Source organism: Equus przewalskii, chromosome 2, assembly GCF_037783145.1.
Source record: "Equus przewalskii isolate Varuska chromosome 2, EquPr2, whole genome shotgun sequence".
Lineage (NCBI taxonomy): Eukaryota > Metazoa > Chordata > Mammalia > Perissodactyla > Equidae > Equus > Equus przewalskii.
The window spans coordinates 14,169,795-14,196,975 of NC_091832.1; the positions used below are offsets into that span (position 1 = coordinate 14,169,795).

General features: G+C 51.6%; 1 protein-coding gene across 2 annotated transcripts; it reads right to left on the reverse strand.

The window, feature by feature from the left end:
• Nucleotides 1–829: 829 nt before the first annotated feature.
• On the reverse strand, nt 830–21,514 carry IPO13 (importin 13). 2 transcript variants are annotated; one of them, XM_008515979.2, is made up of 20 exons: nt 20,521–21,514; nt 18,012–18,748; nt 12,569–12,709; nt 12,319–12,460; nt 12,044–12,210; nt 11,715–11,835; nt 11,481–11,628; nt 10,851–11,032; nt 10,743–10,769; nt 10,426–10,560; nt 10,099–10,242; nt 8,441–8,521; nt 7,519–7,656; nt 7,233–7,329; nt 4,238–4,290; nt 1,939–2,005; nt 1,792–1,850; nt 1,550–1,639; nt 1,084–1,265; nt 830–1,001 (listed from the first exon to the last, which is right to left on the reverse strand). In XM_008515979.2, exons 1-20 carry the CDS (start codon nt 20,602–20,604, stop codon nt 905–907), a joined length of 2,892 nt encoding a protein of 963 aa, XP_008514201.1. In that variant the 5' UTR covers nt 20,605–21,514; the 3' UTR covers nt 830–904. The 2 variants fall into 2 exon arrangements, 1 of the variants encoding a protein (XP_008514201.1); XR_011532914.1 differs by lacking the exon at nt 4,238–4,290 and having other exon boundaries at nt 20,521–21,471.
• Nucleotides 21,515–27,181: the final 5,667 nt, after the last annotated feature.

Consider the following 27,181-nt stretch of genomic DNA (forward strand, 5'->3'; position numbering starts at 1 on the left):
CTGGCACGAGTGGAACTATGGCTGAGGAGCCAGAAAGATAGGGAACCCTGCTGATGGAGGAGAGCGACAGCAGGCCTGGAGCTGTCCCTGGTCCTGACCAAGCCCTGACCACAGCGTGCTGGGCAGGTACCACAGAGGTGGGGAGCTATGGGTACAACACTGGGTCCTCCCTTCCTCTTCCTCCAGGGGCTGATTCATCCTCTCACACACGCTCAGCTCCTTTCTAAACCTCTCCTCAACCACGTGCAAGTTTGGGTGTCTCCATAACCCCATACCAGAAAGCTATCCAGGAACTCTAAGCCACACTCCATTTTTTCCCTCCCAAATGGATCCAGCCGAACCTCACTTCCAGCCCAAGGCCCCAAGTCTTCTACCTAGGAAGCCTCCCATTCCCATTAGAAACTAAACTTCCCCTGTGCAACCTTCCCTCACTGGTCCCATTCTCCCAGCTTAGCATGGTAACTATAGACTAGATCAGCCTTTGTTCAGACAGAACAAGGCAAGGCAGAACAAGGGCATAGTACTCACCATTGTTGATTAAATAAATGTATGCATGCATGCATGCACATTGGGACTAATTTAACAGGGATAGGGAGGTTGCTGGGACTACTGCAGTCCCCACCTCGCCCCAAAGGCAATGGCAGTCTTCTGAATGGCTCCAGCCTAGGTGGCTTAGCTATAGCAGTGCCCCTTCCACCCTAGGAGCTAGAGGTTATCCCCACCACTCCCTGCCAAGGCCTAGGCCCAAGCATCCTCCCATCCTTCCCCAGGCCTTCCGGGGTCACCTAGTTAGGTGGTGGTGGCAGCAGAAAGGAAGCAGAGGCCGCAGTGCAGTGGAAGTCCAGGTTTACTCTTTGGGGATAGGGAGGGGTGAGGAGGAGGTGTGGGTGGGACAGAGCGCCCCTCAGTAGTCAGCTGTGTAATCTGTGCCATGCAGCCCCCGGCACAGCAGTGTGAACTCCTTCACCATCTCCTTCACTCGCCTCTTGTTCACTCGCTCGCTGAAGGAGGGAAGGGAAAGCAGGTTAGCACCATCCACTGCCACCACCTCCTCCTCCCGACCCAAGCCCAGGCTATGCTCACCGAAGGATCTGCTGGCTGAAGGTGTCCTTCTGTTCAGGGCTGAGGCGGGCAGAGGGAAAACCCGGTGGCTGCAATGCCTCCTTGATCCACATGCTCAGGAGGCTGAAGCAGTGTTTGTTCAGGGCAAATAGGATGTCAGCAAAGCAGTCCATGAGGCTGCGGGAGGCCTGGCCCCCAATGGCCTGAGGGAAACAGATTCTCAGCACACCAGGGCCTTGCCCCTTCTGCAGCAACATCCCACACCCTCCAGGACAGTTCCTTAGCCAAACCACACATGACAAGTGAGCACTGCTTTTTGAGAGCTAGCTGATCCTCACAGCAGCCCTACCAACTTTCAGCCATTTAATTGAGGAAGGAACAGAGTCAGAGAGCTTAGGGAACCAAAGGCTCAAGCTTCTCAAAAGAGCAGCTGCCTCGGCAGTGAGGCCCACCCCACCCCATCAAACTTCGACTTGCTCCATCTCACCTCCAGCACTGCTATGAGCAGCATACGGCCATCCTCCTGTACCACCTTTCCCACGGGTTCTACTTCCGCACACCGAGGCAGCAGCTCTGTCTACAGAGGATGAAGAGGCCCGTCAGCACCAGCTCCTTCCCCCCTTCCCAGGAGTCAAGACATGCACACCACACCCCTGCCCTTTAGAGTCCTGGGCAGGGCAGGGCTGGGTATAGGAGGGGCAGAGGGTCATGGGTCAGCATGGGACTCACAAAGAAGCCACAGGAGGCCTTGACAGTAGGAGCCTCGGGGAACTTGAGGGCCAGCACAGCTGTGGGAGAGGCAGAGGCAGATCAGATGGGGCCTGAGGATCCTCCTGAAGAGGCTCCAGGCCCACCTCTCCACCTGTCCCGACTTACCACACTGGAACACAGCTTTGACATCCAATCGTTCACACAGGAACAAATCTGGCTTCCGCTTCAGAGCCTGCAGGAGGTGGAGCTGGTAAGCCCAGCCCCAGCCAGCTCCAAGGACCATCCCCCCACTCACCTGCCACCCCAGACCCAACTTCACACACCACAGGTAGAGGCTGCCAAAACCAGCCACCCCGCCATCTCTGGGGGACCCAGACCACCCCCAGAATTCAGTAGGTCCGGAGAGGAGCAGCCAAGGAATGCTATGTCCATGTATGTGTACACGAATGTACAGGTGTATGTGAGAGAGGTTAGGGGGTCATAACACAGAAAGTTGGGTCTCAAGTCTCTCTCTGAGCAAACACCTCCCCCTCTCCCTCCATCAGGGCCAGACCTCCTGCAGGCTCCAGGTAGCCAGCAGTGACTTCACTTAGATTCACAGAGGCAGTTGAGGCCCCCTGGATTTGTTAACAGGGAAGCAGGAAGAAGAGATGGCAGCTGGACATGGGAGTCCAGTCCAGCCGCCCCCTTCCCATGTCCTGCCTGCATTCCTCAGGTATCCTCCAGCTGAGGAGGAGGAAAAGTAGGCTGGGAGCCTTGAAGCCATGGCCCCACCTTTCACCCAAGACACCCCGTGTCCAGGCCCTTCTCAGCCATACCCAGCCCAGGAGCCAATGCTGCCATGTGGGGGGAACGGATGGATTACAAGGGGCAGAGAGCCCACCCCAAGTGGTACCAGGATACAACTGGCACATCCTCAGGTCACAGGAGATGCTCTGCACAGCTCCAGCAGTCATCAAACACTGCTTTTCCCCAGCAGCCCCCCAACGCACACCACACAGACCCCTAACCTCCAGCCTCTCACATACCTTCCAGTCCCCCATGTTCACTCACGTGCAAACACCCCTACACACACATTCACTTGATATGCCCTACTTAGCCTCAAACACACCTCTATCACATCTCTTATACACACACTGTCCCACATTTGCAACATATCCTCACTACATATTCACACCCAAACCCGTCCACATCCCCAAACCATGTCCACACACCCACACCTTCAAACTACCCAGTCCTCTAGCACACGTACTCTCCCAACACACCCATCCACAAATACACACTCAAACCCCCTCACTCCCAAAGATACACTCACACACATCCATCCAGGCTCGGAACACACTCCCCATTCCCCACTCCTCCCTGTGCCCTGCCCCTACAGACTATAAATTCCAAGAGAGTAAGAACTGTGCCTGCTTTTGCTCACCATTATATCCTCAGCACCTAGCAGAATACCAAGCATGTATTATACACTCAAATATTTATGGAATGATTAAGCAAAGAAATACATCATTTACCCCAACCAACAGGACCCCCTAACACACAGAATCCCCATCACACTAACCCCACATTCCCACAGCCCAATGCATATATCTTCTAAAACATACATATGCAAATACCAATACCACAATATATACTGCTATCCTCCATAACACACACTCCCACAGCCCAACACACAAACGCCTCCAACATATATCACCATTCAAAAATCGACCAATGCCTAACACGTACCAACATAGGACATGCATCAATGTGCATGCCCACACTTCAACTACACATTTATCCCAACACTCAACACAATACACATACTACTTACAGCAGTTACGTGATTTCTGTTTCCTTACCAAACCAAACTCAAAACATATAAAGTAAGGTCCAACACACTTAAACACACACCAAACACAAACACATCCTAACACAGTCTCACAATGGAGCCAGCACCCCACCACCCAGCAGCGGCACAACCTGTCCAACAGCCCAACTCTGGGCTCCACTGCACCACATTCATCTCAGCCCCTCCCTTTGGAGCTCCTCCCAGCCTACCTCTCAAGAGCAGGCTGGGGGCACTGAGGCAGGCAGTTCCCGGCAGGAGCACGGGGACAGTGAACCCCAGGCCCTTCAATTCCAGTCCTACCCCTGAACTTCTCGGGCATCCCAGCCACACGGGAGCTGCTGGGCACAGTTACCACCCCCTCCCTGACCACCCCCAGGCCAGCCCAGTTCCCTCCCTTCGGGATCAGCCTTTCCCTGGTCTTTGTAGAAGATTCAGCTAGTTGAGGCAAAGGGGCACTAAAGGAGGATGTTGGGTTGTCAACTTCCACGGAAACAGATGAAGAAACTCTATTCAACTGAACAGAAAAAAAATTTGTCAACAGAAAGCTAAAAATAGGCTTAAATTGAATTTCAACATAAGAGAAAGAGAAAGAGAGAGAACAGAACGTGAATGAATAAAACTAAAACACACCTGTGCCAGGAGTTGCATAAATGAATCAACAATATCAGGATGATCCCTGGGCCCTAAAATATAATAAAGATGGAACTTAAGAAAAAATTATACAAACAGCAACTCAACCTCATATAGTTATGTGGGACTGAGAGCCTGCAGGGAGACAGCGTGGGGGCACATGAGCAGCAGGAAGCAAGATAAAGAAACAAAACATACAAAAACCATGAACTGGGAGAAGCCCAACAGAAAGAGACGGCAAAGTGAAGGACGGGCCTGCTCCAGCTCCCTCCCAAGGGGCCTTCACCTACTCCCCACTCCTCCTCAGGCCAGTCCCCCAAGTGATCCTTTGGTGCTCGAGCAATGCTGGACTTCATATAGCTGAAGAAATAGCTCCCAAACTCATGCTGTGGCCTCTGGCAGGCTGGGGTACCCTACACTGTTTCCTAGCACACACCACTCCTCACTAGCCACTGAAGAGGAGGGCAGGGCTGGTGGGAGGTCAGTTTTTGGTACTTCCTTTGGAGGCCTGGCTGAAGGCCCTGGAAAGGCCAGAGTATCAGGGTCTGAATAGGTGTCTCCTCACTTCGATGGCCTTAGGGCTCTTGAACTGGCCAAGGGAAGGAAGCTATTGGGTCCACTTAAACCAGAGGACTCCTTGTTGGGTAGGGCAGTGCCCAATATGCTGTGGGGATGGCTGGGCAAGCCAATGGCAGGGCCTAGGTGAGGAAACTGCATCATGAGGTCAAAAATGAGAGCTCCACCCAGCAAAGCCCCTCCACATGGACACAGACTCAGCAGAGAGTCAGGCTCAGGGCTGAGGACCAGCTCCCACCACGTGGACACACAAAGAAAGAGGGAAACCAGTCAACGTGTCACCCCATGGGAGGGCAGAGCCCAAGGAAGGGATGGCAAGACTAGGACAGCATAACAGGTATGGGGTCCATCCTGTCTAGCAAGACAACCAACACACCCAACAAATAGGATGTTGGACACTATTCTGCCTGCAGTTCAGATGACACCTGTGGCAAGGACAAGGCATGCGCTGCCTGGAGCTCCTGCCCAGGCTGCTCTGCTCTCAGGAGGAGGTGCTGCAGGAACATCTGCCTGAGACACCACTAAGGAGCTGTGTGATCTTGCGCAAGCCACAAACGCTCAGCTTCCCCGACTGTAAAGTAAATAATAATCTCTTCCCTGCTTCCTTCTCCAGGCTATGAGGAGCCACTGATAAAGCCGATCCCTTTCACATCTGAGCCTTGAGTTAACTTGAGTCCTGGAAAGTGAGGCCAATGTGCCCCATTCGTGGGTCCCACTGCAGACAGCAGATCTGCTATTCAGCAGCTGTCCTGCTAGCAGTGGGCCAGACAGTGAGGAAGAAAGGTTCTGAGGGCAAGGAGCCCTGGATCTCCTTTCCTCAACAGTATCTTATACTTGCTCTATGCTGGCCTCGTTCTGGGCACTGGGGTTGAGAGAAGAGACCCAATGCTGCCCTTGAGGGGCTAGTCTAGGGAGAGACGCAGACATGAAAGCTGATTACTGAGTGTGATCGGTGCTGTATCAGCAGTGTGTGAACGATGCAGTTTCAGCACAAAGTAAGAAACACACAATTCTGCCTCAGAGAAGCTGCTGAGAACTGATGCATGGGTGAGGCATGAAGGAGTGAGAGCTCACCCAGCAAAGGGCATAGGGCATTCCACTCAGAGGAGCAAGGCACAGGGATCAAATGGGACATGTAAGGGAAAAGTCAGTGTGGCTGGACTGCTGGGAGTCATGGGGATGCTGGCAGGAATGGACAATGAGAGGTATGCAGGAGCTATGTCAAGTGGGTGGGAATAGGACGATAACCTGAGGGCAATGGGGAAAGACAAAAGGATTTTAAGCCAGGGAGGGAAAATGCTCAGATTTGTGTTTTATAAAGAACACCACAGCTGCAGGTTGCAGAATGGATTGGAGAGAAGGGCAGATGTCAGGGAAACCAGTTACAAGATTGTTGAGGTAATCCAGGTGACACACCACACTGAGGCCATGGAGGGTGGGGAAAAGTGGGCAGAATGAGGAATCACCAGGAGCCAGGACTTGCCCTAGACTGGATACAAGGAGTGGGAGAGGCGGAGTTGAGGATGACCACACTGGGGTTTCTGGCTCAGGTTTCTCCACACTTTGGACCTACCCATGGCCAGCATCAGAGCAGAGGCCAGCATCATGGGACTAGACACTGAGGACATAAACAGAGAGCACTCTGTCTCCAGCTGAGACCCCTAGTGAGCCTCAAACCTGTGACCATGAATCCAGGCAAGACCCATGAGGCTGGTGGAGCAGCGCTGTTTCTTTTCCAAGTTAGAAGCCTGGGTTAGACAGAAGGGGAAGCCTGGAGCCCCGACTCCCAACTCCCGCAGGCAGAGGGCTACAGTGAATAGGGGGCTGGGACCACAGCGAAGGGATAAGCCTCGATGAAGGGAAAGGAATCAGCACTCACTGAGTACTTTGTGTGCAAAAACTCCAAGCCAGGGGTCCAAAAGATGCTACTTTAATACCTATAACAATCCTATCAAGTATACGAAATCTTCATTTCACAGATATGGAAAGGAAGGCTCCCAAAAGGTAAATGACTTGCCCAAGGTCACACAACTAGTTGGTGGTGAAGAGCTTAGAATCTAGGTCTATCTGACTTCAAAGCCCATGCTCTTTCCACTTATCATTACATCCCCCCAAAAGGAGCCAGTCTAGTGCCCCAAGTCCCTCAGAGCTTCTGGCCCCACCTTCTCCCACATCCAGACTGGCCCTGAGCCCAGCAGGCCAGTAGAAGACATCATTCATTCTCTTACCACTCCAACCTAAGGTGTCAACTATTTGTAGGGTGACAATAGTGCTGTGCTTGATTCCATAAGTTTCCCACCAAGTCCCATGTGCAACTCAGGGGACAGAGGAGAACAGAGTGGGCAGCTTTGGCTCCCCAGTCGGGGAAGCAGAGGCAGTGGCAGTGGCGGCAGCAGCAGAGACCCTGGTCAGGACCTACCTTGCTGGAAGAGAGTGAGTGTGACGGAGGTGACGAGCAGGAAGAGAGCCTCGATTGGGGGAAAGTGGGCAGGCTCATGAGCAAAGATGTGGACCAGCTACAACAAAGCAGGGAATGATGGTCAGCTGAGGTACTTGCACCAGGACAGGCCAGCATCCCTGGAATGCAGGTGAGGGTCCCTGCACGGGCAGCCATTCACCCCACTCCACCCACCCAGCCCATCCCTGGATCAGATCGCTGACTAGGATGAAATCTAGAACACTGCTGCCCCAATCAGAAGGCCCACCTGTCGAGTGAGGTCAAGAGCGGAGGCCTGGGGGATGGTGCTGTACATCCGACCCAGCATCTCACACAGCTGTGGCACCATGGGCGCAAAGTCATCCAGCAGTGTCTTAACAGACTTCTCGAAGATAGCGCACACCGCCTTGGGGAAGAAAGCAAAAGGGCCCATGAAATGGACAGCAATATTGTATTATAATCATCAAACTTGCTAAGAGACTAGATCTCAATATTCCAACCACTAAAAAGAAACAATAATTATGTGATGCTACTGCTAGAATGGCAATCATATTACAACATATAAATGTGTCAAATCAACATGTTGTACACCTTAAATTTACACAATGTTATGTGTCACATATATTTCAATTAAAAAAAAAAAAAAAAAGCAAGCAAAGGGGCCCTGGTCAGCAGGTCACAATAGGCTGGAACAGAACTGAGATCCTGCACAGAGGCCTAGGAAGGGGCCCTTACTATAAGCCCTGCCTGGCCCTGCAAACCAAGGAAGGTAAACACGTCTGACCCTCCCCCTGAAAGGCAGGAGGGAAAAAGGCTTCTTAGAGGGGCACAGGATGAAACTTTGTAACTCAACTCTTGCTACTTACATCTCCACCATTTCCTCTCAGAGAGCAGCAACAGCAACAAAATCCTGAATTGAAAAGGGACCAAAGGCAGGTCTCTGATGCTTAAGTGGATCCCTGACTGTCACTTAGCCCCAACATCATAGTCCTTTGGTCGAGCACCTCTTGTGACACTGGGAAGTTCTGAATGTCTTCTCAAAAGATTCCTTGTGTCTATGGGGCAAGATTCACCTCCTGTATTTTCTCCAGTCCATTCATCGCAAGCTGAGGTGGGGAAGCAACACCTTCCTCTTGCTCCATCTCTGAGCAAAGTCATCATGGGGGCAGACAGCAAGGGTCATGACTCACCTCCACCACCTGGGCATCATTCAGCCATTTGCTCAGCACCTTCTGGATAAGCTGGAAGACCTGCTGCAGTACCACCACAACCTGAAGACACAGAAAGAAGTGAGGTGCCCCCACCATCACTCTAACCCACCTGAGAAGGACCTGGTAGTAGGAAGTAGGCCCGGAGTTCAAACCTATCACCCCAGACTGCACACTGAAGACTCAGTGCAAGAAACTCTGGGGGAAGGAGTGGTTTGTTGAACCCCCTATGAATGACAGAGGATATCCTGAATTCTAGGGATCATCTCAAAGGAAACCTCAAACTGCAAAGCAAGGATCTTAAGAGTGCTTAGGAAGATTATTAAAATTTTGTAACCTTTTTTCAAAATCATTCCCTATCCATTTCTGCTCAGCAAACCACTTTTAGTACCAAAAGCCTATGGGCTAGCCCCTGAAAAAGTGGAGATGCTGTCTCACCCAGATAGGATTAGGGTAGAAAGCCCCAAGGGATGCATAGATATGGGCAGCTTATGGAGGAGCAGAGAGCAGAATGAGGTCTTGGGAGGTGAGAGAAGAGAGAATGACTATTACAGAAGGAGAAGGGGCTCTGTGGGAGGATCATGGCCCATGTTTGATATGGAACCAAAAGGGTAACTGAAACCGGATTGGGGAGTTGAGTAGAGGGGCCAGGATACTGTGGCTTCCTTTTCTCCAGGAGAAACCTGGAGAGGTTACTGGGAACAATGACCAAAGCGGTCCCTCACATTTGTACAGAACTTTACAGTATGCAAAGTACTTCACTCAATACCACATCTGCTATCCAGAAGTTCTATGAGATGAGAAAGCCAGATATTCTGATGTTCACAGTTTTGTTTTGTTTTTTTAGATTGGCACCTGAGCTAACATCTGTTGCAAATCTTTTTTTCCTTCTTCTCTTCTTCTTCTCCCCAAAGCACTGCAGTACATAGTTGTATGTTCTGGTTGTGCTATGTGGGATGCCACCTCAGCAAGGCTTGAGGAGCGGTGCCATGTCCACGCCAAGGATCCGAACCAGCAAAACCCTGGGCCGCCAAAGCGGAGCACGTGAACTTAACCACTTGGTCACAGGGCCAACCCCCTGTTTTCAATGGGAAGCTGAGGCTTGCCCCAGATCAAACAGCTTGTAAGTGGTCCCCCCATCCCCTGTGCCCGAGCTTAGCACAGTATTCATCACACTCCTTTGTGACAATCTGTTTACATGTATTTCCCCTAGACTGGGAGCAACTCGAAGGCAAGAAGTATTACATGCGGAGCATGCAAGTATCCTCAGTGCCCACAGGGGACAGTGAATGCTGAAGTAGAAGGCCCCACAGAGTTAGGGGTCAAACAGGGGCCCAAATTACATCACTTAAGAGTTGAAGGATAATGTCAGTGTCCCTCATGCGGTGGAGGAACCACAGTGACATCACCCAAGTTGAGCTTGGGACAAAGACACTACCACCCACAAGGTTGAGTGAGACAACGACATCACTCCCTACAGAGTGGGGGGCAATGATAAGGTCATTCACAGGGTCAGAAGACCAAATGCATCATGCCGCATGGAAACAGGGCAACAATGACAATATTACCCATAGAGTTGGGAGGGTGACAATGACATTCTCACAGGGTTGGGGGGCAATGGAAATGACAACATCACCCACGGGGTTGGGTCCCTGTGGCACTGGCAGCTTCCGGAGCTCAGAGCCTTCATGATCATCTTCATGATGACTGACATCCAGCGTGGTGAAGAGGTTGGAGAGAAGTCCCAAGATGTGGACAATGGCCAGCTTGTTGGAGGGATTAGGCTACAGGGAGAAGTGAAGCAAGTTCTGGATTTCCCAGCCCCAGCTTGACCCCCTGGCCCGAGCCCTGACTAACAGCTCCAACCCCACCCCTCAGCAGCCACAGCCCACACAAAGCGAAGCTCCTGTTCCCTGGCCATACACATACACACACACACACACACACACAGACACCAGCTCACTCACCATCTCTTCTGCTAGCTTCTCCAGCTGCTGGATATAGGGTGAAATGAGTGAGTGCAGGTTCTTAAGAATCTCCTCCACTTGCAGGGCTGACAGGAGGAAGCCCAGTGCCTGCATCAGCCACATGCACTGGCTCGTCTGTGGGGCAGAACATGGAGAGTCAGTCCTGTACACATCTGGTTGTGAGTGGGGAGAATGAACCTCTAGGGAAGGTTCCAAGAACACAGGATGAGGAACAAAGGGTAAGAAAAGACAGAAGATAGGATTTCTGTAGATTCCCAGAGTACCCTCAAGGAGCCCCTAGAAACTTTTGAGCTCACCTTGTGGATCTGTTTCATCAGCACATCCTAGGGATAAAAAGAAGGAATATGGTATCAGCACAGTGCAGTGTGCCCCGGGGCCCAGCTCCACCCAGGGCCCCTGCATACCTGGGAGACAGCCACGATGTTGGCAGCATAGGGTGGCAGGTCGTACTTGCATTCTCGGCAGATCTTCTTGAGGGTGGACACAGAAGAGACAGAGAGCTCAGGATTGCCTAGGGCATGCAGTACGAGGGGCAAAACGCTGTTGATCATGACGGGGTGGTCAGCCAGCCATTCAGACAGAGCTCCTGGGGGAAGAAGGGAGAGGGGAGGACATCTGAGGCAGGGCAGGCTGGCTTTGTACCATGTCTCTGTAAGGCAGGCAGGGCTTCTGGCAGGGTCAAGTTGTAGCCCCAGTTCACAACACTGCTCATTCAGAGGACTGAATGGGTAAATACACATGCACATGCTCAAACCTGAGCCTTACAGCTGAGAAGCAGGAAGAAGTTACTAGTAGAGGCCCAGTACTGCTGTTCCATTGACATTGACAGTGAACTAGCCTCACTGAATTGCAGCTCAGAACACTGTAGGAAGGACTCCTAGACGTGCCAGGACAGTCAGTTGGCTGCAATGCTGATTGTGTCTGTGGGCATACGTGTCTCTCCCATTTTGGATAGGACCCAGCAAGCTGGCTGTGGCTAGAGATGGGTGCCTGTGGCTCTGGGAATGTGCTCGTGGGTGTGTGCCAGGTCTCACCAATGGTGAACATGACAGTATCCGCCAGCTGCACATTGCTGATGCTGATCCGTGGGATGAGGCCAATAAGCCCGGGCACCACATCAGAATAGTTGACGTCGATGGTCTCTGCGATGGATTGGAAGCCATAGAGCAGGGCCTCTGTGTGCTGGGGAAAGAGGGTGCCACTGGCTTGGCTGAGGAGGAGGATGTGACAGGTCTGGGAGGGCTGAGGGAATCAGGCTTGGGAGGTACCTGCCAGGAGTAGGGCTCCTCTGAGCTGGTGAGCAAACGGCCCAGCTTTTCATAGAGGTTGCTGAGCAGCTCGGCCCCCAGCATCTCATAGACATACATGAGCGTGTCTGAGATGTCCACCCTAAGAAGCAGATGAAGGCCTTATACACTGCCTGGATCCTGACACCAAGCCCAGAAGCCCACCCCAGCACCCTCACAACCCCGCAAAAGTACCTAGAAAATAGAGAAAGAAGCCCCAGGACTCAGGAATCCTGGCTTTCGGCACCCCCCTCAGTGCCCTCATTATTTCAGGACTCCATTTAGGGCTAGGATTGGCCTGCTACCGTCACCTGTAAATTCGGAACTGCTCCTTCTCATCTGAGGACCAGAATCCATATTCCTCATCAGAAGGGAACTGGGCCTTGTGCAGAAGCACATCCACCAGCTGGAAGTAGACTGGCCGGTACACCTGCTGGTATACAGCCTGCTTCTCTGCCTCAAAGGACAGAATGTCATCCTGAGAGAGCCAGGGAAGAGAGTTGGCTACTTCACCAGCAGGCAAAGAAGCCCATGATCCAGCTTCTGCCATCATGGCCCCATCCTACTGGAGGTCACACAGACATACCTGCAGTGTGTACCAGAAGGTGAGAGTCAGGGAGCTGGTGGTCTCATTGACAGGATAGTGGCCAGGGATGCCCGTGCAGAACATGATCATGTTGACAAGAGCCAGGAAGCTCTGCCAGTGCTCTACTTGGTCCAGCAAGGCCCTGGGAGGGAGGAGACACAGTAAGGTCATTCCACTTTCCCCAAGAGGGCTGCATAACCCCACCTCTTGGAGGGCCCTGCTATCCCACCCCAAGTGCCCCAATCCTCACCGGGAATGGTTCTCGCCCAGGGCCACAGCAATACGACAGATGCCATGGGAGGTCTCCATGTCCCCATTCTGCACTGCCTGTCGCAGTTGATCCTGCAGTCCCAGCACCAGCGGGATGAGTTTCAGGAGTGTGTTCACATACCTGGAGGCATGAGGTGAGGAGATGCATCAGAGCTGTCTGCATATCCTCCACCAGCTTTGAGAGAAAGGCATATTCTCCCTGTCTTCCATCAAAGCCCTATTCCTCACATCAAATCCAAAGCAAAAAGAGGTCAGGGCCTACATGGCAGCTTTCATGCTGCCCATGTTGGGAAGAACCTTAGGACAGAGACCTCCAGGGGAACTCTGGGAAGGAAGTATGAGAAGGTCAGAATTATGGGTTGAATTGTGTCCTCCAATTGGACTTAGAGTTGATGCTGGACTGGATTAAGACTTTTGGGGAGGTTTGGATGAGGTGAATGTATTTTGCATGTGGGAGGGACATAAATTTGCGGACAGACTATTATGGGTTGAATTCTGTCCCCCCCCCAAAAAGATATATTGAAGTCCTAACCACCAGTACCTCAGAATTACCTTATTTGGAACTAGGGTCATTGCAGTTGAGGTCGTGGGGGGTGCTAATACAATACAACTGGTGTCCTTATAAGAATACATCCACGACAGAGGCCTACAGGGAGAATGACACAGGACGACAAAGGCAGAGACTGGAGTGATGCAGCTGCAAGCCAGAGAACATCAAAGATCGTCAGCAAACCACCAGAAGCTAGGCGGAAGCAAGGAAGGATTCTCTCACAGGTTTCAGAGGGAGCTGACACCTTGATTTCAGACCTCTAGCCTCCACAACTGTAGATAATAGATTTCTGTTGTTTAAAGTTAGCCAGTGTGAGGTACTTTATTACAGCAACTCTAGGAAACTAACACAAACAGTGTTGGGGGAGACTGAACAAGGATGGGAGACAGAAGAGTTAACACAGGCTCAGAAGCCCTGTTAAAGACTTTAGAAGGCAGCAACAGCTCCTGAGAGAATCCATCCATACCTCCCACCCCACCCCCTACCATCAAATCCTAACTCCTATGGTCTCTGGCGGCTGTAGGAAGGGAGAGTAGATAATGAACTTAGAGAGAGCTAAGAGGCAAAATGGACACGACTTGATGACTGACTGGATATGAGGATGGGGAAGAGTAGGGGCCAACTCTCAGTTTACTGGTTAAACAGCCAAGTAGACAGAGCTATTTATTGAGACCTAGAGGGGTGGATGGAGGGGAACAGTAACAAATTTAATGAGAGGCTGGAAGGTGATAAGTTCCATGTGAGGCATGTTGAATCAGAGGTACTTGGGGAGATGTAGAAGGTCCAGTGTAGAAGATGTAGAAGTGTCCAGAGAGTTGGATATAAAAACCTGAAGCCCAGTAGAGATGTTAGTGCAAGACACATAGATTTTGGAGTCATCAACAAACAGCTGGTAATTGAAGCTACGGAAGTAGATGAGAGCTGCCGAGCAAGAAAGTGTTGAATGAGAGAAAAGAAGAGGAACCACGTCAGAGCCCTGAAGCACAATGGATCCATAAAGAAGGAGCAGAGGAAGCACAGTATACAAAGGAGGCTGAAAGAAGGCTAGCTCCATGCCACTGATCCCTGCCCAGCAGCCTGCTCTGCAGAGATCAGACTAAGCAGAGGAAAGGATACTCTCAGGGGGATCAGACGCTGGGGACCTCTCTGCTGTCAATCATAGTGTCACCATAGTAATCTCTTGCGGGGGAGGTTGGACTGAGGGTTCAGAATGAGTTCTACCTGGACTTGCCACAAGCAGTTTGCTAGGTAGCATAACCTTAGCGGGAGGATCAGAAGGACAAGAGGCAACCAGCCCACAATGTTGGCCTTCTTCTCCACATCCCCATTCTGGTAGGACAAGGCGTCCATACCAAGATACTCCCGGCCCAGAGACAGCCCCAGAGGCTGCTGCTTGGAGACAGCTGGGATAACTTCAGTCTCATGACCCTGACACAGGCTGCACCATCAGACAATGGGCACCTTCAGGCCAGACTCTGGCACAAAGAGCAGCAGCAGGGCCAAGGCCAACGCCTGCAAGCTCCCCAGCAGCTGAGATGGGTCAGGAGATAATACCCTATCCCCACAGCATCCCCAGTGTATGTCAAGGCTCCCTCACACCTGCCAAGGTTCATATACACAATAGGTACTGAGTGAAGGTTCTTAATTTGTCTCATCTGAGCCTCATAATAGGCTAAATCAAGGACAATATACCCAGAAGGGCTCAGAGTATTACCAAAGGTCATACAGCAACTTAGAGAAGATTCTAGGCTGAGTCAGCCACTTAGACTGCTACAGGTCTGCTTCCCTTTCAGGGCCCAAACTGAATTTTCCCAAAGGATCTATGCAGATCTCAGCCCATATCTCAAGTCCTAACTCATGGGAGCCCCCACGAGCCTAATTCACCCTCTCTCCTCCTCTAGACCCCAGTGAAAAGGTTTTTCAGGATTAAAAATATATTTCAGAAAAACAAACACTTCAAAGGAGAGAGAGCCAGGCAGGCAGCAGCAGCTGTGGAAGAGCGGAAAAAGGAAGACTTGAGTGCAAGCTCAGCCAGGGGGAGGGCTAATGTCAGGACACCTGGCGAAGGCAGTGGCTGGAGAACCCAGGAGTCAAAGCCACTAAAGGTGACTTTCTCAAGCCAAAGCTAGGAAACTAGACTAGATAGATAAGGCCCAAACTCTGACTCCAGGCTGACAGCCCAACCATGGGGGAAACTCTTGCATAGATTTCCTACCACCTGGGCACCTGTGCGTGAGACCTTTCAGTAGACAGGAGAACAAGCCTGAGGCCCCTAGAGGTTTCCAGGTTGGGAGGAGGGGCACAGAGAGATGTCTTTAGGGCCATGGCTGAGACTGGGTTCAAGAGGTCTGGCTCCTGTTGGTCAGCTCAAGCTGCCAGGGGAGGGCTGCTGGGACTCCTCGGCTGCCACTCATGCCGAGCTGAGCTCAGCCCAGACCTGCAATTAGAGCTCTGGGAGCAGAGCTGAGAAAATGGGAAGAGTTGCTAAGCAACCAAGGGGGCTGCAGCCAATGGGCGCTCAGGAGGCTGTGGGTTCCCTCACTGGCTCCTTGCTCGCTCATTCGTTCAGAGGAGAAGAGGCATCAATTACCTGCCAAAGCCCTCGAGACTGGCTGGATGGGTAAACCTGGGTATATCCAAGGACACCCCACATCACTCACGCACTGGCCCTGGCCAATTCCCTTCAGCCATCAACTGTCCCTGTCCAGCCAGCACTTGAACTTCAGGCTGCCAAGAAAGGCCTTAGCCTGGGACTTGGTACCCACCTTAAGTTGGAAAACCTGGGAAACCAGGAAAAAGGGATCATTTGAACTGACAAGGCAATAATAAAACCAAATACTAGCAATTGCCGTTTACGGAGGCAAAGGAACCATGCTAAACCTTTCACAGACGTCCTCTTATTTAATCCTCATGCCAAAACATTCTTTATAGAATACCAGGGGCAGGCCCCATGCACATTACCCTATTTAAACCTTTACAACTCTGTGAGGTTGATATGATCACATCCATTTTACTGATGAGAAAACTGAAGCCTAAAAGTGGTTTACCCAAGGTCTCAGATCTAGTAAGTGGACCACCCGTGATTCAAACTCAGATGTGACTAATGCCAAGGCTAGCGCCATTAACCATTCCCCCATGCTGTCTCTGTCAGTGGTTTTGTCTGCCTCCAACTCTGCCAAGGGTTCCCAAAGCCCTATTTCTGAAATGTTAGTGTCAGCCCTCCAGTCTTGCCCTGGCCAATCCAACTTAGGCCAAAAATCTCATGCCATTTTCTCTGTTTAAAATTCTTTAATATCTTTACATCATCCTCAGGATGAAGACCAAAATCTTTGGTAGCCGACAAGGTCCTTCACGATCTGGGCCCAATCTCTTACAACCAGCCCCTAAGCCCTGCTGTCTAATCACACTCACTCACCACGCTCTCTCACACCCTTCCCTTGCTTGAGGTCTTTCATCTGTCTGGAATGTCCTCCCTATATCCATCACCTCCATTTGGCTAACTCTTCCACAGTCGTCAAAGCACAACATGGCTGTCACCTCCTCCAGGAAGCCTTTCACAACCTTCTGACTGGGTTAAATGCCTCCTCTGGGCTCTTACAGCCCCCCTGCTTTCTCCATTAGAGCATTCATCATGTCAATTGTACTTGCCCATGCATGTGTCTACTAGCATGAGCTCCTGACTTACAGACATCAACCCATTCATTTTCATGCGCCCTGTGCTCAGCACAGGGCCCGACACACAAACAGGCACTCAACGAACATTTGCTGAACAAACACTTCAGCACACTCACCTTCTTTCGGGTCCTTGAATGTCCCATGGTGCTGCCCACCACAGGCCTTTGCACCTGCGATAGTTCCTGAAGCTTGGAACACTCCCTCCTCCCCCAACCTTCTCCATTCCCTCTCCCACCCCTCACCACTCAGGCAACTCCTCCTTTTCATCCACTCGAAATATACTGAAGGCTACCAAGTGCTGCCAGGCACAATGTGACAAAATAAAATGATAGAGTGCCTGTCCTCACAGAGCTGAGAGGCTAATGGAGAGACATACATTAATTTATAATGAAACTGTATTATGTGCTAAGAAGGAAAAACACTGGGAACCTGAAATAAAATAACAGAGAAGACCAAACTTAGTCTTAAAAATCATTGAGGACTTCCCTAAGGAAGTGAAGTTTAAGCTGAGGCAGAGGTGATGTGTTAAGTACAGGTGATGGTTCAGGGGCTGGAAGGAGCATGGGACATTCAAGGAACTAAAAAGACTGTGTGCGAGTGAAGAAAGCAAGGAGCACAGCATGCGATGAGGTCGGAGATGCCACATTGTGCAGCACCTTTGTAAATCACATTAAGGATCCTGAACTTTATCCTAAGAGTGGTGAGAAGCCACACAAGGGTTCTGAGCAGAAAGAGAAGATTAGATCCTCATCTTCAAAAGATCACTCTGGCTTCTGGGTGGCTGATGATGTGTACAAGAGTAAAAACGAGGGGACTGGCAAGAAAGCTCAGCAGTCATCCGGGGAGAGAGATGATGACAGCTTGGTCTAGGGTGGTGGCAGTGGAAATGGAAAAAACAGATTTGCAATATGGTCAGAAGCAGAACAGCCAGGACTTAGTGACTGGTTGGCTGAGAGACAGAGAAGAGAGTCAAATATTTCAATTGAATACATCTTTGGATGATTAGTGGTCTAATGTCTGTTTCCCACTCTGAACCATAAGGACAGGTACCACGTCTTGTTTGGTTCCTTGCTGCATCTCCAGCATAGGACCAGGCATGCAGTAGGCACTCAATTAGTGTTTACTTAACAGATGGATGGATGGATGTGCGGTTGGCCAAGGAGACTGTCCCTCTCCCAGAAGGTGAGGACTAACTCACCTCTGGGCATCAGGCTGTGAGATGGCATTGACAATGGCCTCCACGCTGCTGTCAAAGAGCTCCGAGTCCTGCAGAGCAGCGAAGGCAGCCTGAATGAGTGCCTCACAGTCCTGCAGTGGTACCTCCAGCTGCACCCAGCTGGAGAAGCACTTGAGCACCTTCTGACGCACACAGCTGGGTGAGCTGGGCTGCTGCAGCAGCTGCTCCAGCAATGGGAAGACAGCCCCACACTCCACTGCCAGGCTGGCCCGCACGAGGCTTTTGCGATATTGGGGCAGGCGGCTGGTCTGGAACTCCTCAGGCAGCACTGTCAGCAGCTCTAGCAGGGCCAGGCAGCGGCCCTGGCCATCCACCGGTGAGTCCTCAGCCTGGAAGAGCCGTACCATATCAGCCACGGCACATGGCCAAGCATCAGGCATCATGCTGAGAGCCAGGGAGGCCAGTGCCACGCATAGCCGAGTCAGCACAATCTTGGAGCCACTGGCAAAGTGGGTGATCTGAGAGAAGAGCTGTGCCTTTAGACTTTCATACTGGTCAGTAGGGATGTCACTCCAGTAGCGAGAGATCTTGATGTGCAGGGCACTGGCCCCAAAGTACTGGATCTCAGGCACCTTGTCAGGCTGCAGCAGCTGCCAGCTGAAGTGCCAGGCCTGTGGGGAGACCTGGGCCTGCATCAGCCACTTCTGAGCCAGGTTCTTGTTCTCAATGTTGGGGTCGTAGTAGAGCTGGTGCAGCGCCTGCAGGACAGCACAGGACTGAGCAGGTGTTGGCCACTCTGGATCCTGCCAGAGCCCAGAACAGAGGGCGTGACTTGGTCCTGCAAGACTGCTCCCTCTTTCTGACTGGGGAGCTGAGCAGGAAGGGAGAGCTCAGGGCTCTGCAGTGTTGCCCGGGCCCGGGGTCCTGCTGATATCTTGAGAGCCCAAACCTTGCCCATGCTCTATCATATCCTCTTCTCCTTATAGCAAAACATTATGGGTTCAGAGAGCGAACCTCCACAGGAAAGCAGAAAAAGAGGAGGCTGAGCTCCCAAAGGGAAGGCACTTGAGGTAGAGGGCAAGGCCCAGGTGGAAGGAACGGCTCCACCGGGATGAAGCTAAGCCTGAGAAGAGCACGAAACAGCCCGAGGGGCCCTGACCCTCCCAGGCACAGCTGCTCCCATCAACTCCAACAGCTCCATCCAGCTCCCCTAGGATCATCCTGAGGTCACTCCAGATGCTGGCACCACAGCCAGTGTGAAATCTGAGCAGGCTAAGACTTTGCCAGGCAGCCCTAGGGCAGTGACACACTGGAGGGGAAGATGAGAACACCCCTCAGAGAGCACTTGTGAGGGTCCAAAAAGCTCGTCCAGACAAGTCTTGGCCTACAGCCCTGGCAAATGCCTGGCCTGGAGCTCTAACCAGCCAAATCCCCAGGGTTCCAATGCCACTGAGACTTCACACAGTAAGAAAACAGTGGTTTTTCTCCCTGGTTGCACACGGAACCATGCGCCACTATGCCAACACTGCCCAGCCCCAGGGGATGGAAGGGTGAGGCCAGGACTCTGACCCCCTAAGCAGGCTCCATCCAAGTAGGCCTAGCCCTATCTGTACCCCTGACAGCCAGTTAAGGCCACTGTCCCTTGTCTGGCCCCTCAGGGATGCCGAGGCAGGCAGAGAACAGAAGCAGAAGGGATGCATCCTCACCGCTGGTATGGCAAACAGGGCTCAAGAATAACAAAAGAATATCTGCAACCAATTCCTGCTTTCCAGCAAGGCAGCCCCATCTCCCCACTCATCCCAGAGAGGATGCATTTCTGTAGTCCTGGCCTCTGGGGGCAGAACCCAGAGAAGAACCAGAGAAGCAGTTCAAAGCGACGGACTGGGCAGTGGGGGAGCCTGGGAGGGTCATGGCAGGAAGCTATGTGGGCAGGTGAATAGGGAAAGACGCTGAGGCTGCCAGCAGGACCAGACCCCTTGGAGTCAGCACAAAACAAATGGGGCCAGCCCTTATCCTGCCTGCCCAGGACCAGTCTGGCCTCCACCCAATAAAGGAAGGACCCTTTTCCAAGGAAGAGCGAAAACATAACCCAGGTTGTTTTAATTCCAGATTATTTTCTGAGCCTCTGGCTCAACAAAACAGGTCCAGGATGGTTCAACATCAGTATACTTCCTGGGGACTGAGCTGCAGGTCTCCTGTTCCTGATTTTTTACTGCACTGCTCATGCAGTTCCCATGGAGCTGGAGAACAGCCAGTCTGGCTAGAGGTCTAAGGCATCAGCACCCTGGAGAGATCATCCCAAGACCCTAGAGTATTTATCCGAGAAGAACCCCAGTCTAAGGCAGGCCAAAAATAGCCCATTAGGACACTGTAAGGCTGCCATCCTGCCTGCCCAGAGCGACAGCAAATGCCAGGTGCTCTGGGGGCACCAGCCCAGCGGGCACCCAGCCCAGGCCTGGGCTCTGGCATTGGTGTCAGGCCCCAGGACTTCTGCTCTGTCACTGGAGTGCCCACCCCAGGGCCCTCGTACCTTCTCCACGTTCTCCACAGTGAAGTCCAAGGCTGGTGCTGCTCCAGCCCCTGCAGCCCCCGGCTGCTCCTCCCGCCGCTCCATCCTTGCTCCCTCCCCAGCAGGGAGGTGGACCCTGACCTGTCTCCTGCCCCAGCCCCTGGGCTGCGGGGCCCCTGCTAGACCCCGGCTCGGGTGCCCAGGGAGTGGCGGGGTGACAGGGGGCCCAGGGCAGGCATGGCTGCCGAGGCCTCCCCACCTCGGTCAGGGGTGGGGGCCTTGCCAGAGACCAAAAGGGGTGCTCTAAGGAGGAGACCCACTGAGGGGGGCTCCGAGGAGGGAGCCGTCAGAGAGGAGTTCCCAGGCGGGGGTCCTAGTGGTAGGTCACGGCTCTGTCCCCAGAATCTGTGAGGAGAGAGTCATAGGGGAGGGAGGCCCGTGGGAGAAACCGAGCCCCTGGCCCGTGAGGGGTCACAGGGTCGAGGGCCTGTACCCACAACACCCGCGTCTGAGTGAGCTCTCGGGTCCTACGAGGAGGTCACGGGGATGGGGGGTCACCGGGGAGAGAGCCCTTCACGGGTTACGGAGACGTCCAACGAAGCGCGGGGGTGCAGCTTCGCAAGTCTGGGGCGAAGAGTCCGTAGAGTTGAGGGGCTGTGGCAGTCCCCCTCCGCTCGGCCTGGCCCGCTCTCTTCTCACAGCCCGGCTCCGGCCCCACTACCGCGCTGCCTCCGCCCCAGTGACTGACAAGCTAGCCGGCCCGGCCGGGACGGGGCGGGGACCTCAGCGAGGCGCGGGCTGCCCCGAGCGCCTGTCTTCGGCACCGCCGACTCAGGCGCCGTACCCGCCCTGCGCCTGCTCTGGCCCGGCCCGGCCCGGCACAGCCCGGCCCGGCACAGCGGAACTGCGCGGAAACTCATTCCGGGTCCTGTCCTTGCGCCAGCCCGCGCGCCCCCGAGCAGGCGACGGAGCGGCGCGCCGCTCGAGGCCCCCACCGAACCAAGGCCCCGCCGCTGCGCACCCTGGGAAATGTAGTCTACATGGCGCCTAGCGGGAGGGCGGCGCCTTGCGGCGGAGGCCGGGAGCACGCGGGCCAGGATTCGCGGAGCTCGGTCAGCCCCAGGCCTACCGTGGTCGACGGGGACTCCCGGTCAGACCGGCAGGGGGCGCTGCGGGGCAGTTCTCTAGGAGGATGTGACTTCAACGAACCAGTGGATGGAGATGGCAGCCCAGGCCGGAGGATAAAGTGTGTGTGTTGGAGGGGTGGAAGTGGGGGGACAGGTCACTCTGGTACTCCACTGCCGGCGCATCCTGGGGCCCAGGAAAGGGGCCGTCTGGGAAGAAGGCATCAGCACGACCCTGAGAAGAGTGAGGGCTTGTCGCGCCTCCGTAATAAAAAATAGAGGGCTCTCGGGACCACCCAGTGAGCAACCAGGAAACCACATACCATGGACAGTACTGGGAGAATTTCACGAGGTTCTTGGAAGCAACTTGTCTTTATGAGTAATTAGAATAATAATAGTTCACATTTAAGTGCTAGGAACAGTACTTTGCAGACTTTAGGTCCAATTCTCTCAACAACTCTGAGCTGGGTGTTTTTATTTGTTTTCAGATGAGCAAACCAAGGCAGGGGAAAAATTAAGCTTATCTTATCCCTGGGCACACAGTTAGGGTAAGAGAGACCAGCCATCTCTATTCCCTACCCCTCCACTTGTCCTTTTGTTAACTCTTGCCAGCTATCCCAGCAGGGGGAAAAATTATCAAAAGGGAAAGGACCTCTGTACTTGTGTTCAGTGGAGGAAGCTGGCACTGACAATAGCCACCAAGGCCCGAGAAGGTGGATGAAGGCTTCCCTGAGGAGAAGAAACTTGATCTGAGCTTGAAGAACAGAGCCTGGGGAGGAGAGGGGCTCAATTAGCTGGGAAGCAAAGTCCAGTGGGAATCTAGTCATTCAACAAATATTTATCAAGAAAGTCTTCGAAGTACAGCTAGTAATTTGCATTCAGTTTAAGGGGATATATGTGGGGCAAGGAAGGGGGAGAGGATGAGTAACAGAGATGAGGTTGGAAAGACAAGTTGGGAGGCGTGGACTCTTGAAGGAGTTTGGACTTAGGATAAGTGCAATATGAAACCATGATGGGGTTTCAAATTGGCAGTGAGAATTAGATTTGCATTTTAGAAATATCTATCTGTAGTACAGAGGATAAATTGAAGGAGGAAAGAGTAGAGGCAGGGGAAATCTGGAAGGAGGAAACAGGAAGCCAAAATAAGGTAACTGATTCCAGGTCTGTGCCTAGGGGTGTGAAATACCCTGGCCCTGATGCTGACTGGAGATTTCACTGTGAAACGGGGAGGGAAGGGTCAAGAGCACAAATTCTGGGCTTAGGCCTGTGTTCAAAACCTGTCTCTGCCTCTTTCTGGCCATAAGACCATGACTTCTTCTGAAACTCACTTTAAAAATAATGAAAACAAACAAAAAAACAACCCACTAAGTGGGAAAAGATATTCACAAGTTATTTATCTGACAAAGGGTTAATCTCCATAATATACAAAGAACTCACACAACTCAACAATAAAAAATCAAATAACCCAATTACAAAATGGGCAGGGGACATGAACAGACATTTCTCCAAAGAAGATATACGGATGGCTAATAGACACATGAAAAGGTGCTCATCATCACTAATCATCAGGGAAATGCAAATCAAAACTACACTAAGATATCATCTTACACCTGTTAGAATGGCAAAAATATCCAAAACCAAGAGTGACAAACGTTGGAGAGGCTGTGGAGAAAAGGGAACCCTCATGCACTGTTGGTGGGAATGCAAACTGGTGCAGCCACTATGGAAAACAGTATGGAGATTCCTCAAAAAGTTAAGAATAGAAATACCTTATGACCCAGCCATCCTACTACTGGGTATATATGCTAAGAACCTGAAATCAGCAATTTCAGAAGCTCCATGCACCCCTACCTTCATTGCAGCATTATTCACAACAGCCAAGTCATGGAACCAACCTAAGTGCCCAGCAACTGATGATTGGATAAAGAAGTTGTGGTATATATATACAATGGAATACTACTCAGCCATAAAAAAGGACAAAGTTGTCCCATTCACAACAACATGGATAGACCTTGAGAGTATTATGTTGAGTGAAATAAGCCAGACAGAGAAAGACGAACTCTGTATGACTCCACTCATAGGTGGTAGTTAACATATGGACAAAGAGAACTGATCGGTGGTTGCCAGGGGAAAGGGGGGTGGGGGGAGGGCACTAGGGGTGAAGTGGTGTACCTACAACATGACTAATAATAATGTACAACTGTAATTTCACAAGGATGTTAACTTTTATAACCTTAATTAAAAAAAAAAGCACCAAAAAAAAAAAAAAAATGAAACCAGTAATTCTTCCAGCGAAGGACAAACTGAGATGGTATATGAATAGGGCCCAGCCCAGAGGCCACAACTTGATCAATGTGAGTTTTCTTCCTGCCTCCAATCTGGGCTTCCTCTTGTGCCTGAGAGTTCCCCTGGCAGAGAGAGAAGCCAAGTCTCACCAACGATGCTCCTGAACATGCTTCACAAACACCAACTAGGACAGACAGATGGAAGTAGGCCCTGGGGAGGGTTGGGGCATTTCTGGGTACCAGACCAAAGAGGACTTCCAGGAGATGTGGCTGGCAATTCAGGATAGCTTAGAGCCAAGTGGGAAAGGAGTCTTGGGAGCTAGTTACAGACATGTTCTTCTTTCTGAGGGACAAGAGTAGGACATATAGGGGCCAGAACCTGTGACAACCCTGAGAGGGTTCCCCAGATTCAGGAGAGAGCATTCCAAAGCCCAGCAGCAGAGGAGAGGGGGCCTCTGTTGGTCACCTGGAAGCACTAGCAATCCATGTCCGTGGCAAATTAACTTCTCAGTTTGAAGTTTTTCAGCCTTCCAAAAGAGTGTGAATTTGGTCTGCAAAACCAGATGAGGGCCTGCTTGTAGTTAAAAATTCTCGAGGGAAATTTTCTCCTCTTCCACTTAGCACTGAGGTTAAATGCAGGCGATTTTCTTTGTAGTCCCCTGGAGAGCAGCTGGGGAGAGGAGGGACAAGTTTATTTCCAGGTCACCCTCAAGTGTGGGCATAGCACTTTGGGATCCTGGCCTTACGGAGAAGTTTCCGAGTAGACTCCCCACCATAAGCTCAGGGAGCCCTCACATAAGCTCAGGTTCACCAGGTAAGGAGAATGCCCTCAAAGTGAAAGCCAACTGCAGAGCTCTTCTCACCTACGCAGCTTCCTGCTTTCACTTGTTTCTTTGGTCTGAATATTCATTGTGTTTGCCAGCTCATAGATGTATTTAATTTTTAAATATATACATTTTGGGGCTGGCCCCACAGCCGAGTGGTTAAGCTCGCACACTCTGCTTCCATGGCCCGGGGTTTCGCCAGTTCAGATCCTGGGCACAGACCTAGCACCACTCATCAAGCCATGCTGAGGCAGCATCCCATATGCCACAACTAGCAGGACCCACAACTAAAATGTACAACTATGGAGCTGGCCCGGTGGCCCAGCGGTTAAGTTCGCATGTTCTGCTTCTCGGTGGTCCGGAGTTCGTTGGCTGAATCCTGGGTGCAGATATGGCACCGCTTGGCAAAAGCCATGCTGTGGTAGGCATCCCACATATAAAGTAGAGGAAGATGGGCATGGATGTTAGCTCAGGGCCAGTCTTCCTCAGCAAAAGGAGGAGGATTGGCAGCAGTTAGCTCAGGGCTAATCTTCCTCAAAAAAATAAAATAAAATAAAATAAAATATACAACTATGTACTGAGGGGCTTTGGGGAGAAGGAAAAATAAAAAACAAATAAAATCTTAAAAAAAATTTTTTTAAATATAGATATACTTTGTTTAATATTTTTAATTGTTTTGGGGAAGAAGGTTAGCCTGAGTCCTTAGGCCACCATGTTGCAAGAAAATCAAACGGGCAGTTCCAGTCCTTAGTGACCTGATTCTTCCCCTGCACTTGGCTCTTGTCCTGCTGGGGTTTTCTCTACTGCTCTGACCACTCCCTTTTGGTCTCCTTCACAGGCCGGTCCCACCTCCTCTCCCTGTTCCTTCAATGCTGGTTCTGCAGGCCTTAGCCTCTGCTTCTCCTCTTCCCCTCGATATCTCACCACTCCCCTGGCTTTGAGCTGTGACTCCCCAGTCTCTCTGGCCCAGAGTCTCCTGAGTCCCAGGCCCTCATAGCCAGTTGCCACGGGGCTCCTTGCCCTCTGAAGGTGTCACAGGCACCTCAAGGTGAACATGTCTAAAACCGATCTCATGACTTCCCCCATACCTTACCCCCATCACATGCTAAAAATACTGCATCTCTTACTTTCCTTACCAGTCACTCAAGCCAGACACCTGGAAACTCTCCCTTTCATCAGGCCCCACAACCAGTTCGTCACCAAGTCCTGCTTGTTGTGCCTCACTTCTGTCCTTCCACACTGCTTCTGCCCTAGATCAAGGTTCCAGCACTTGTTGCCTGAACATCTCTGACCTGCCTTGCCCCTTCCAGTCCATCTAGCCAGTGATCCATCTGAAACACATCTCTAGCCAATCCCACTTCAAACCCTTCAGTGGCTCCCCCTCAGGACAAGGTCCAAGCTTCTTGGGATGGCATTCAAGGCCCTTTATGATCTCTCCTGCCTTTTGTCTTGGTGAGGGACCTCCCCCAATTCTAAATGAAATGGCTGGCTATCCCGGGAACACACCAGGCTGTTCCCACATCCCTGCCTTTGTTCGTGCTACTGCCTCTGCTGAGAAGGCTCTGTGTCAGGCTGGGGCCAATCAGGAGAAACCACACAGTGAGCACACAGGGGCAGCTGAATATAAGAATTTTAAACTGTAACGGGGATGGAAGTAATGAGGGACTGGCTAGTAAGAAGTGAAGAGAACTCTAAAGAATACAGGAGTAGCAGAGACCTAGGGCTGAGAGGGAGCCCAAGGAAGAGGCGCTCCCTGACCCCTATCCAAGGCTGAGGCCCAGACGTTGCTGGAGAGGGCATGTGCCATGACAAGGGTGAATTTGGAGCTGAGAGGCAATGAAGGCAATAAAGGACAACCGGTACAGGCCCAGTGCCCTTCATCCACCTTGTGCAAATATTCCATTTCTCAAGGCTCAGTTCAAGTGCCATCTTCTCCACAAAGACATTCCTGGCTCTTCTTCCCCTTCCATCCGGGTAGAACTGATTCCTTTTGTGAGTATAGAATCCTCCCCTACCTTGACATACATCACTGTACCCCAGTCACACTTCTGTTGGGGACTTAGGCTGGTTGATTGAAATTTTTGGTTTACCTCCCCCCACCCAGGGTTACCAGAGAAAAATACAGGACACCCAGTTATAACTATTTGAATATCACATAAACAACAAAAATTTTTTTCGTATAAGTACATCCCATTTATTGGATGAGGCATTCTTACTTAAAAAAAAAAGTATTTATTATCCAAAATTCAAATATGACTGGACGTCCTGTATTTTTATTTGCTAAACCTGGCAACCCTTCCCCCACCTCTACCTCCACCTGTGGTCTCCCTAATGGCAGAACATGTTTCTGGCTGACCTCTGAATCCCTGAAACTAGCCCATTTCAACATCGTTAGTGCTCAATTAATGTTAAGAGAATGGTGACTTCTCTGGCTTCAGGGTTGAGAATG